Below are 12148 nucleotides of genomic sequence, written 5' to 3' on the forward strand. Positions count from 1 at the left end.
CTGCAGTATGATGCATTCCATATCAAGAAGTAAAATTTGAATTTGGGTTTTGTGTGTTTTCTTTTTTAGTTGAGGCAGCAGGTGGTGGAGGATTCCAGCTCTTTGTCAGCGCTGGTGTGCCAGTGAACTCAGAAATGATTAGTCATTTTGTGAATGAAGCTCTTACTGAGACTGTTGCCGTCATGCTGGGTGACAGGGAGGCTCAGAAAGCAGTTCCTGCTGCAAATGTTCTTCAAAGCACAACAGTCTTGCCAGTAAGAGTGAATTTTTTTATCGTTTCCAGTTCTAGTTATGAGGGTGTTAGGATTTATTTTTTTAATCCCGGGATTTGGGTTATGTGCAATCTGAAGACATTGAAAAGCAATTCTGAATCAGAACAAGCATGTTGTGGCTTCTTAGTTACAGTAAGTCCCAATAAGTAACAAGATTTAAACCAATTTCACTTTTCAAAACTTGAGTTCTTTTGCAGTTTGCTAGATTTATTTTTAAAATGCTGTGCACATAAAATTGGTCTCTGAAGGAGGGGAATAGTAATATTGGGATTTGATTATCCATATTTAAGGGAGTTATCCTACAGTTATCAATCTCCATGAGTGCTCTATGGATGAGGGAGTGGAGGACCAAACTTGTCTTGTTTAGGATGTGTAGAACTTCAGTTATACTCTTCCAAGACGTCCTCTGGTGGCAGCAATTCTGAACAAACTTAGGAGAGACAAGGTTACATGGAGAGCAGAGTTATTTATTGGTAGAGACAAATTTGCTTCCTCTTTGGGTACGTCTATACTTACTTCCTGGTCCGGATGTAAGCGATCGATCTTCTGGGATCGATTTATCGCGTCTTGTCTAGACGCGATAAATCGATCCCGGATCGATCCCGGAAGTGCTTGCCGTCGACGCCGGTACTCCAGCTCAGCGAGAGGAGTACGCGGCATCGACGGGGGAGCCTGCCTGCAGCGTCTGGACCCGCGGTAAGTTCGGACTAAGGTACTTCGAACGTAGCTGAATTTGCGTACCTTAGTCCGAAGTGGGGGGTTAGTGTGGACCAGGCCTTTTGGTGGAGAGAGGAATGACTAATTCCAACAGGCTGCAGATTGAAACATTTGATCACTGAATGAAGGCATCTTGTTGTACCTTGAGCCAGGATTTCTGACTTCTGACACTGTGGAGTCTGATCAAGTTATCTTCAGATAAGGTTTTTCAAGTCCTCTTGCTTGCTAGGAAGAGTTCCAGGAGGTCATATTTAAATGGAAAAAACTCAGTGTTACTGGATTTTCAATTATATGTCTTTTTCTTCTTTTATTTTTTTCAGGAGTCTCTGGTGTCTACTCCATTGGCTACACCACCTCATACACCACTTCCTGAAAAAGAACCAACTCCAGTAAAAACTCCAGTTTCTTCTCCATCTGTGACAGAAATTGGTGGAGATGTTGGGGAACAAGAACAAATGACAGAAAAAGGTAATGAAAATGGTCTTTAAACATGAGATGGAACAAGTGTACTGACATCTATTGACTTTAATTTATGGCATGGAATATTTTCTCCCCCAAAGATACTATCTCTGAGAATAACCACTGTTGGGTCTGTGTTTCCACTGAGAGAGCAAGTGGAAACTCACATAGTTTAAAAGGTTTGAGCTAATTTGTTTAAAATATATGCTTTTTTGTTTTCCATTGGGCATCAGTTGTGCCTTGACCAGACAGAATTTGCATTGGCATTGTCTCTGGGAGTCGTCCCTTTTCCTCTCACCATGTCAGAGAAATGGCTGACCTTTGCGTCTTTATCTATGCCTAATGTTGTTAAATCCATGTTTAAGAATCCAAATTAGATTGGGTTGGCTTTCAGAAGTGCTGAGCACCCACAAATCACATTGAAGTCAATGGGAGCTATAGGCAATTGTCTAATCCTGCTAAATGCTAACCATTTATTTAAATTAGTTTAGTCCCCACAACTACTGGAATGTTTTCAGGTAAGATATGAAAGTCTTATGAAACAAAATAACTTGACCTTGCCTGAGGATTACTTGTTGTTTTACTTGCCAGTCTGAATTTTGTGATTGATTTCTTATGTGTAGGATTTGACATTCCAGCTGCCACTACTCCTATTGGCACACCTGCTGCTACTCCAGTTGATACACCTCCTAGAGTAACTACTCCAAGCCCTCCTGTATCAGAACATGGCTCTGATGCAACAAGAATGGGAAGCCCAAAACCTCCAAATCCATGGGGTGATGCTGAACTTCCTCTGGATGAGGAAAAACCCAGTCCTTTGAATGAAGAAATTCTCCATCCAAGAGCTGTGTGAGTTATAACAATCAATATATTATCTAATTTCTCTTCAAGTAATTTTGCCTTTTTTTCCTGTATAGTAAATAACTTTAGGGACATACTGTATGTATATATCATGAAGTGTTGGGATAAACAATTCAGTAAATCGAATAGGAGGCTGATTTATATAACAGGTATAAGAAAATCAGGACCTCCTCCAGATTTTATCAATACTTGTTTGTAATCGTATTTGACAAGATATTTAGTAAGCCGGTTCTTGTCACAACTGCTAGTAACAGATTTTGCTCTGTGGAAGTGCTTTTTTGTTATCGTTTTACCAAATGGGGAACTATTTTTGCTGCTATGTTAATGGAAGTAACTTCTTTATGACAAAACACAATAAGCAAATTTTTAGTTAGATAATTAGAGCTCATTGTTAAGGTTATTTTTTATTTTTTATTCAGATCAGTCCATGAAATACTGTGCTCCTTCTTTTAATAAAGGCGTTGTAAATTAGAATTTCTTTACAATGTTGAGTTTAAGATTTAGTGCAGTGTATTTTGGTGCAGTAACAAAATATTTTCTTACATTTTTAGTGTAATGTCGGTGGCTAAAGATGAAGAACCAGAGATGTTGATTTTACCTTCTCCTGAACCGATTAGACACTTTGAGTCACTTCCTTGTGAACCAAGGGTTCCATCTCCTGTGCATACTCCCAGTTCTGGCCCATCAACACATGAAAGCAGCCTAACTGTCACGGAAACAGAAACTGCAGACAAGCCTATCTCAGAAGGCGAGGTCTTATTTAGCTATGGACAGTTGGTGGCTGCAAGAGGTAATTTAACTTTCAAGAATCTGTTTAGTTTAGGGTTGGTTTAAACATGTTTTTCTTTGCTGTTCATGTGAAAGTTACTCTTAAAATTTAATAGAAGAGCATTCAATTTCATATTTTTTCTGGTAAGCCTACAGTGAGAGCGTACTGTGTCTGTACTCAACTTTCTGTTCAAGTTTCTGGGCACATGTAAGATACTTCATCATTTTTTCTCATCTCAGAATGAAATAAGTGTTTGCTTATGAATTGTAAATAAATGAAAGAAAATAATTAAACTAATTAACTTAATCTTACTGACATAAGAACTTGTTCAGTTTATTCCAGGGGGTCTCACAAGACATTTTTTGGTGGCCTCAGAGTGTGGCCACCAACTCTTGCTGGTGGCCACTCTGGCAATTTTTCCTAAAATACTCAAGATAACGTTAGGAAAACTAATAAATATGTGCATGTACATGTCCAAATCATTGTAATTTATTTATGTAGGGTTTTATTGCAGAATCAATAATAAAAATAATGTACAGTTGTCTCTATTTTTTTAACTGAACCTAAACAAAATAGAAACAAATGATGTGCTTTGCGTGTTGTTGTCTTTTTTGTTGCTTTTTTCTTTTCTTTTCTTTTTTTAAGTTTGCTAGCTAGTAAGTCTGTTTCTGTGAAAAGTGATATTTCTATGTTTGTTAACACGGCTTTGCCCCCCTAATCACTGCCCAGGAGGCTCTGGCCGCACAAAAAGCCCCTAGTGGCTGCATGGCTGCATTTTTGAAATGCTGGATTATTCTGTCTTGCACAAGTACCAGGAACAAATTGTAATGAAGGCACATTTTTTACATTTCCAAAGTGTCAGAATGTTTTTGTTGTTGACTAAAAATCTGTTCTTATGAGTGAGAGACATTTGATAGAAATTTGTAACCTTATTAAAGCATTGTGCTGCAAACAAGGAAAAATATGGCATTAACTTGCGTGTCATAAAAATGGATATTTTCTGCTTGTAACTTTAAAAAAACCCACAATTTTTATTTTCAGCGTTAGCAGAAGGAGGACTGTCTCTTCCAAACCTCAGTGAAAGTTTAACTAGCACGCTACATGATGCAAATGAAATGGTAAGGAAATAGTTGAGTAGGAAATTGAATTTAGCATAGTACCTTAGCTGGAGAAGTTTATTAGATAAGATGTTCTCTGATAAACTTATCCACTTATTTAAACTTCATGAAAGAAATGGACTGCTGAGCTATAAAATATTGAAGAGAATTCAAACTTCCAAAGAGAAAATATACAGTTCATACAAATTAATTCATAAGGCAGTTACACATGAATAGCACCCACTATATTTTAGAGAGTCCTTTTAAGAGATCTCTTTTCCTACTGCCTTGCTTGGAAGACTTTCATAGTTGGATTAAAAGTGGAATTACTCAAACATTTCATCTAATCTGTAATACATACTTAGCACTCAAACAGTTTACATGAAATACAGTATTATTTACCCAAATTTCATTTTTTCCCACTTAAATGATATATTAAGCAAAATGGCAGAGCATTATTATTCCCCCTGTCATATGATACTTCTCATCACATGTAACTTACTGAAATGAAAAAAGTTTTTTACTCACTTTTGACTCTAGTTAAAATATTTATTTAAAAGGAGTTTCATACTTAAAGAATGGAAGAGTTTGCCTTTATCTTTTCTGAGTAGAAACATGTTTTAGAAGTGAATTTTCTGGTACAATTCCTATTTCTGTTACAGGTCACCCCTAATAATTTATTACACTCTTCTTTTAAAAAAGAAAAGAATAAAGAGCACAGCAAGTTTTTTAATACGTCTGAGCACAAGTCCCAGAAGCATTTAGAAAACAGTGACTCCTGGGGATCTGTCTGCATGTACTGTCACTCTGATCTCAGTTCCTTTCTTTAGGCTCACTTCTGTGCTCCATATTTTTAATCTGTTCATATTTATTATATAGTTTGTAATTTGTTGGGAGTGCGGGGTGGAAGGGTGCGTGTGTGAGAAAGAGAATCTAATTGTTCAATCTGATAGTGAAGACCAGGTACAATTTTTCACACTTGGGATTGAAGTCTTCCCATCCTGGACCACTTGCCTGATGATTATGATTATGATAGAGCACTAAAGCTGTTTAAAAACTTCCTTGTGAACTAAATGTTCATATCCATAAGGGAAGATGTGCACAGCCCCTGTGATCGCTGTTCTTTGGATATTTCTAGGATTTGCATCACCAAGTGGTGCACTCCCAAGACTGGTTCTGCAGAGACAGGTTCTTTCTTTCTTTCTTTCTTGTATGTCACACGTTCCAGTAAAACGTTTTACACACTCATACCTCACATTTCTGAAACTAGAAACTTCAAAGTTGTTTTGTGCTATGACTTAAGTCTCTTTCAGGCATAAAAAGCAAGTCAAGTTTGAAGAAAATCTGTCTAGTAGACCTAAAGTTGTGAACGTCCAAAGGCTGCATTTCACAGCATCTGTATTTTGGAGGGTTGAGACATCTTAAAGCTAAACTGTCTAGAACATTCGGTGCATTGGGACTGGCTCTGTTCAATATCTTCATTAACGACTTAGATATTGGCATAGAAAGTACGCTTATTAAGTTTGCAGATGATACCAAACTGGGAGGGATTGCAACTGCTTTGGAGGACAGGGTCATAATTCAAAATGATCTGGACAAATTGGAGAAATGGTCTGAGGTAAACAGGATGAAGGTTAACAAAGACAAATGCAAAGTGCTCCACTTAGGAAGGACCAATCAGTTTCACACATACAGAATGGGAAGAGACTGTCTAGGAAGGAGTACAGCAGAAAGGGATCTAGGGGTTATAGTGGACCACAAGCTAAATATGAGTCAACTGTGTGATGCTGTTGCAAAAAAAGCAAACATGATTCTGGGATGTATTAACAGGTGTGTTGTGAGCAAGACACGAGAAGTCATTCTTCGGCTCTACTCTGCACTGGTTAGGCCTCAGCTGGAGTATTGTGTCCAGTTCTGGGCACCGCATTTCAAGAAAGATGTGGAGAAATTGGAGAGGGTCCAGAGAAGAGCAACAAGAATGATTAAAGGTCTTGAGAACATGACCTATGAAGGAAGGCTGAAAGAATTGGGTTTGTTTAGTTTGGAAAAGAGAAGACTGAGAGGGGACATGATAGCAGTTTTCAGGTATCTAAAAGGGTGTCATAAGGAGGAGGGAGAAAACTTGTTCACCTTAGCCTCTAAGGATAGAACAAGAAGCAATGGGCTTAAACTGCGGCAAGGGAGGTTTAGGGTGGACATTAGGAAAAAGTTCCTAACTGTCAGGGTGGTTAAACCTGGAATAAATTGCCTAGGGAGGCTGTGGAATCTCCATCTCTGGAGATATTTAAGAGTAGGTTAGATAAATGTCTATCAGGGATGGTCTAGACAGTATTTGGTCCTGCCATGAGGGCAGGGGACTGGACTCGATGACCTCTCGAGGTCCCTTCCAGTCCTAGAATCTATGAATCTATGCTAAACTGCTTCAGTTTTGAGGCACCTTTTAATTTCTTGTAGGTTTAAATTCTTACATGTATTAGTGAAGTTTTAAGCTGCTTTAGCTGACTTCTGCCTCAGCTTGGCTGCCCCTTGCCTTAGTCCATTGGCTTGTAAACTTTCCAAGCCAAAAAGCTGACAATTTTTTAAACATATTTTCTCCAGAAAACCCTAGGACTTTCCCTCTATGACTGTGTGATGGCTTGTTAGAAGGAAGATGTTGGAATATAGACTAGTAATGTGTACTGTTGTACTATTACATTCAAGCCAAAAAAAAAAAAATTCTTTATGGGAGTGGAAGCAAGTCCCTCTTGATGAGCAGCCTATGTGTGAGGGCATACCCCTCCAATTGCGCACACTATCCTGAGCAAAAAACAATTACTAGCAGGTTAGCTATTTCAGTGAAAAGGGGTATCTGTTTCTGGCTGGCTGCACGGTCTTCCTGTGTTGGTGTTCCACCACCCCAAGTTCTCCGTAGTAAAGGCAACATTGGCTTATCAGTCCTGCCAGTTTCATGCAGCTGGCTAAATATCCAGTCACCTACCTGCAAGGAGTGGTTAGTAAAAATTTGCTGAAAATTCTATTACCCGTGTCTACTCTGCTCTGCTGGGAATGAAGAGTTTGTATGGAGACAGTCTTCCTCTTAAGCCTTGGGTGAACAAAAAAACAAACAACAGAAATATTTTCATGTCAGTGTTCATCCACATGAAATTACTGAAGATTAATGAGTCAGGAATCTGAACGTATATTTTTGCATTCTTAGCATTTTGGCTAAGAACAAGTGTAGTCAAATATTTGGATGCTAATATCTAAACTGTATTGTTAAATTTATTAATCCTATTTGGGTTATTGCTGACTGTGTTCTCTGTGTATTTTAAATCAACCTTTGTACTTTTGGATAATTTAAGCACTGTACCCAGATGTACAGACACTCTTTTCTTAACCTATGTATTATATAATTTTAACATTAGCTTTAATAATAATTTCAATACCAGATTCTGCATCTGGGCTATATTATGCATTTGCTGGGGAATAGGACTTTATGGTCTAATAGGTCTTTTCTGTCTCAAACTGTTAAGGTCTTGTGAATCAGAATTCTTAATATATTGATTGTGCCCTTCTTTTGCTAAAGAGAGGAAGCTCTGCTGCCAGTCTCCCTGTTATGAAATGTCTGTACTTTTATTACAAAAGTTTTTAATATTGGTAACTGTAGTAAAATATGGAGACGCTTTATAAAAATAATGTACAGTTAACTCTACACTAAGGATGATCTGACTACTAAAACATTTTTTAATTTTGTTTTAGGATTACGATCCTCCCAGTGAAGGACAGGTCATGAGAAGACCCCATAGGGGATACCACAGAGATCCAGTTCTCTCTCTTTTTGCTAAACTAAATCAGGCACCAGTTGCTTTACAAGAAGTAATTTACCACTCTGAGGTATCTTATTTCCTTTTCATTGCTATTTGGAATTAAAGCAAAAATACTAGACATTCTGAAATGATATTTTATGATACAAAGAAGGTAAAAAATCTGAAGTTTCTTTTGCTTATGGAAAAAATAAAAGTTTTATCCAACCTCTTGCCCCAGAAGGAAATTCTTCTGTGGAGAATGCTGGTTCTACTCCAGGCTTCTAAGTACTTAAAATTCTCTTCCATTTATAATCAATTTTTTTGCTGTATGTAACATCATATATACCAGTCTCCACTATGTGAACATTTAGAAGTATTCCAGAAATGTCTGGCCATGCTTTGTCTGGCCATTTTGAAAGGGCAAGAAGTTTATGGCAGTCACGTGTCAGTCTTTCAGGTTGCAGTCTTCTTTACAGCATAGGTAGTATAAAGCTATGTACATGTATGTTAAAGAATATTGTATTTAAACAGTATTACATAGTTTGAAAGAGAGCTGTTGTGATTCATTGAATGTGTTTCTCTGTTTTCTCTAGGATTCTGATAATAGTGTTGGAGAACTTAGTGAAGGCCAAAGACCTAGACTGACTAGAGCAGCAGAAAGTATTCTAATGGGACATTCAGTTTATACAGACCAGGTGACTGGCCTGGTTACTGAACAGAGACCCTCCCGTGTACCATCACCAGGAGAGTGTGACAGGGTTACAGGTATAAGCTAGAACATGATCTTTCCTCAGTATTATCTACTGGAGACCATGATGGGATGGAAAATGTGTCCGAATGTAGTGCGGACAGACTGGAACTGTGTTGAGCACATTTTTTGGAACATGGTGTTGAACACCACCTGGTATGATGAAGGGTCTTGCATACTGTCTCTGCTAGGTGTTGAAAACTGCCTTTTCCCAAATTAGTGGCTAAAACATTTTCAAACCTATTGAAGGGAGGAGTGTTCTTGATATTTGTTGCCAATAGTTGGTATTTTTCTAGTTAAGCTGCACTTGCTGTTCCCCCCACATCTCCTACTGGGAGAAAATAAGCCCATATTCTCCTCTCTGAAACCTTTCATAGGAGGAGGGGTTAGATGGAAGGAAGTTAGTGATCTAGTTGTTCCTTATGAATTGTTATAAGTCTGTTTTCCATTTATGCTGGCAATGGCCTTAACTGATTCCATCAGGCTTCCAGTTTTTCCATCTCCAGTAACTAAAAACCAAGGCACCTCTCTTTACCTCAATCTGGATTGTGTCTTTCCCAGTTTAGCAGGGTGGAGTTTGAATGTTTTGGCATGTCTCAAGCAGCATCTTCAATCTTGTTGGTGACATGTGGCATTCACTAAAGGATTATGCAGTATTAAATAGAATAGTGCCAAATAGTCCTTTACTTACACAAAACCTAGTTGTCATGTGTCTTCTGTTCTTTAAGGGTGAATTTAATTACCATAAATGCTAGATTAACAAACAGTCCTTGAAGCTAAAGTCCATAAAACCGGTATAGTACTGGCAGTGCGAGCTTTTACATGCTGCTTGCCCCCTCTCTCTTTCTGGTACTTGTATTGCCCCCATCACCATCTTACCTGAGCACCTTGCAGTCTTTAATGTATTGTATCCTCAAATATTCCTGTGAGATAGTGCTGTTCTGTCATTCCCAGATGTTTTGCAGATGTGGAGCTGAGGATCAGAGCCAAAGGGGCTTGCCCAAGGTCATGCAGGAAGTGTGGCAGAGCCAGGAATTGAGCCCAAATCTCTGTAGTCCCAAACTAGCACCCTAGCCACTGGCCCATCCTCCTTCACCTTGGCTCTACTTAAGCTTGCACAGGTTTAACTAAAGTTGCATTTTTTTAAACTGATTTAAACTGCGGCAAGTTTGCGCATAGACATTCCTATTTCAGTCAAGTCTGGTTTATTTTGGTTTGGTTTAAAACCAGATTAGGCTAAACTGACATTCTGAAACCAAAATACGAGTGTCTACACACAACCTTGCACTGATTCAGCTAAATCAGTGTAGTTATACTAGTGCAAGCTTGGGTGTAGACAAGACCAGTAACTCTAGAGATGAGAAGGTTATTCAGTTTACATGTTGATTTAAACTTTGACACCTCTGATGAGACTGTCAGGAGAGGAGCAACTGTTGCTTTTTGGGATCATGACTTTGTATTATGGACATTTGTCCAATAGGAAATGGACAGAGATGCCAACTCAATTCACACATTTCATGTAATCACTATCAGCTAAGAGCTTTTGGTCATTGTTGACTTGGACCAGATTTGAATTGGTGTTCTCTAGGATAAATTGATCCTTTAAGGCAGCCATTTTGTTTTCTGTCTCTGAATCACTTCTATTTCTGCTACGTCATTTTTGATTAAAGTGGACGCCATTCCAAATGGGGATGTACTATTGTTTTAGATAATATTTCCAGTGTTATTTTTACATCTCTTTAATACATTGTAACTTTCTGTTTGCATTTTGACCGCCACTGAACATTGAGCAAAGCTATTCAGAGACCATTGCTAAGGCCTGGTCTACACTACGACTTTAATTCGGATTTAGCTGCTTTAATTCGAATTAACGCTTGACCCGTCCACACAACGAAGCCATTTAATTCGAATTAAAGAGCCCTTTAATTCGATTTCTGTACTCCTCCTCGACGAGAGGAGTAGCGTCAAAATCGGTATTGTTAATCCGAATTAAGGTTAGTGTGGCCGCAATTCGAAGTTATTGGCAATTCAATGTTATTGGCTACCCACAATGCAACGCTCTGGAAATCGATGCTACTACGGTAGCTTGGACGCACACCACCGAATTAATGGTGCCTAGTGTGGCCGAATACATTCGAATTTATAAAATCGGTTTCCTAAATTCGAATTATATAAATTCGGATTAATCCTGTAGTGTAGACATACCCTAAGAAAATAACCTTCTAGGAAAGCTGGGGCCTACTTACTTCTGACTTAAACAGTATTTTAGTACTAAGGAGGAATAAAAGCTCTTGTTTCCTAATAGCTTTGGCAGTGCAACCAAAGACGGCACAGAAACTGTTCAAGTTAAAATAATCTCTTCCAGGAAAAAAATGAAACTATTGATGATCACCTTTGAATTGTTGCCATTTTTCAGCTAATTCCTCAGTATACCTAATGTGTTGTGTGAGTGGATCCATCCATCAGTCTGTCAACAGCTAGGGTTAAGTGCCATTTTTCTTACAGTCTCAGTGCCTGTGGTGTAGTCTACAAGAGTTATATTTAACAGTAAAACTAAATAACCATTACATCACCTGGCTATAAAGGGTCATATATTTCCATGCGTAACTCTACATGTGCATACTGAAAGATGTGAATTGTCAGTCATATCCTCTTACAATAGGTATTGAACTTGTACATCAAGTACATGAGTCACTCGCTTGTTATTGATATATCTTAGATTACTGTAGACCATAGAAATATATCTTCAGTCTTGTGACCTGATTTTATTCGTATAATAGAAACTTGATGTCTATTCCAAGAGCTTAGAAATTATAGTGTTGCCTACTTGACTCACCGTAAAATAGTTAAAGGTCTATCAGCATTTCCATTATATATCTCTGTATTCAGTGCTTAATAATTTGGCTATAAAAATTAGCCACAGGCTGAAATATGTCATACAAAGTCTCAGCCCAAGCGCAATATTTTACACTAATTAGGTTTCAGACTAGTGTTTTAGTTTTAGTGAGATAACTTTGTTCATGAACTAACTTTGTTAGTTCATGATCTGTAAGCATACTTTTCATAAAGATGCTTAATGTACATGCAGGCTGCACAAGTGTGATAAACTGTATGGATTACATAGCAAATTACTTTTTTTTTTCCAATTACTGTTCATAGGTTTCTATTCATTCACACAGTAAAATGAAACACTTTAATGAAGAAGCCTTTCCAATCTCTCATTCCATTAAGAGGAATAAAGCTCATTAAGTACATAGTGACATGATGAACTGTAACCACTCAGGAGCCACCATTAAGGTCTACCCAAGTTAGAAATCTACAGATCATAAAACTGTTTCCCTCACTTCCATTGAGATTTTTTCTTTCTCCTTTCATCAAGGAAAATTAAAAGGGTATTGTTAATTAGCTTCTGCCTAAAATGTTACCAGCTTTAAAATTAT

At 37.9% G+C, this 12148-nt stretch overlaps 1 protein-coding gene across 1 annotated transcript in view; it reads left to right on the forward strand.

Annotated features, from left to right (window-relative positions):
* KIAA0586 (KIAA0586 ortholog) overlaps nt 1-12148 on the forward strand; it is a 114645-nt gene that overhangs the window by 66877 nt on the left and 35620 nt on the right. The window contains exons 23-29 of the mRNA XM_065402626.1: nt 70-254; nt 1310-1457; nt 2072-2297; nt 2861-3099; nt 4120-4196; nt 7914-8048; nt 8554-8725. Of these exons, the coding sequence (XP_065258698.1) occupies nt 70-254; nt 1310-1457; nt 2072-2297; nt 2861-3099; nt 4120-4196; nt 7914-8048; nt 8554-8725 (1182 nt within the window). The remainder of the gene's footprint in view (nt 1-69; nt 255-1309; nt 1458-2071; nt 2298-2860; nt 3100-4119; nt 4197-7913; nt 8049-8553; nt 8726-12148) is intronic.

Source organism: Emys orbicularis, chromosome 4, assembly GCF_028017835.1.
Source record: "Emys orbicularis isolate rEmyOrb1 chromosome 4, rEmyOrb1.hap1, whole genome shotgun sequence".
Lineage (NCBI taxonomy): Eukaryota > Metazoa > Chordata > Testudines > Emydidae > Emys > Emys orbicularis.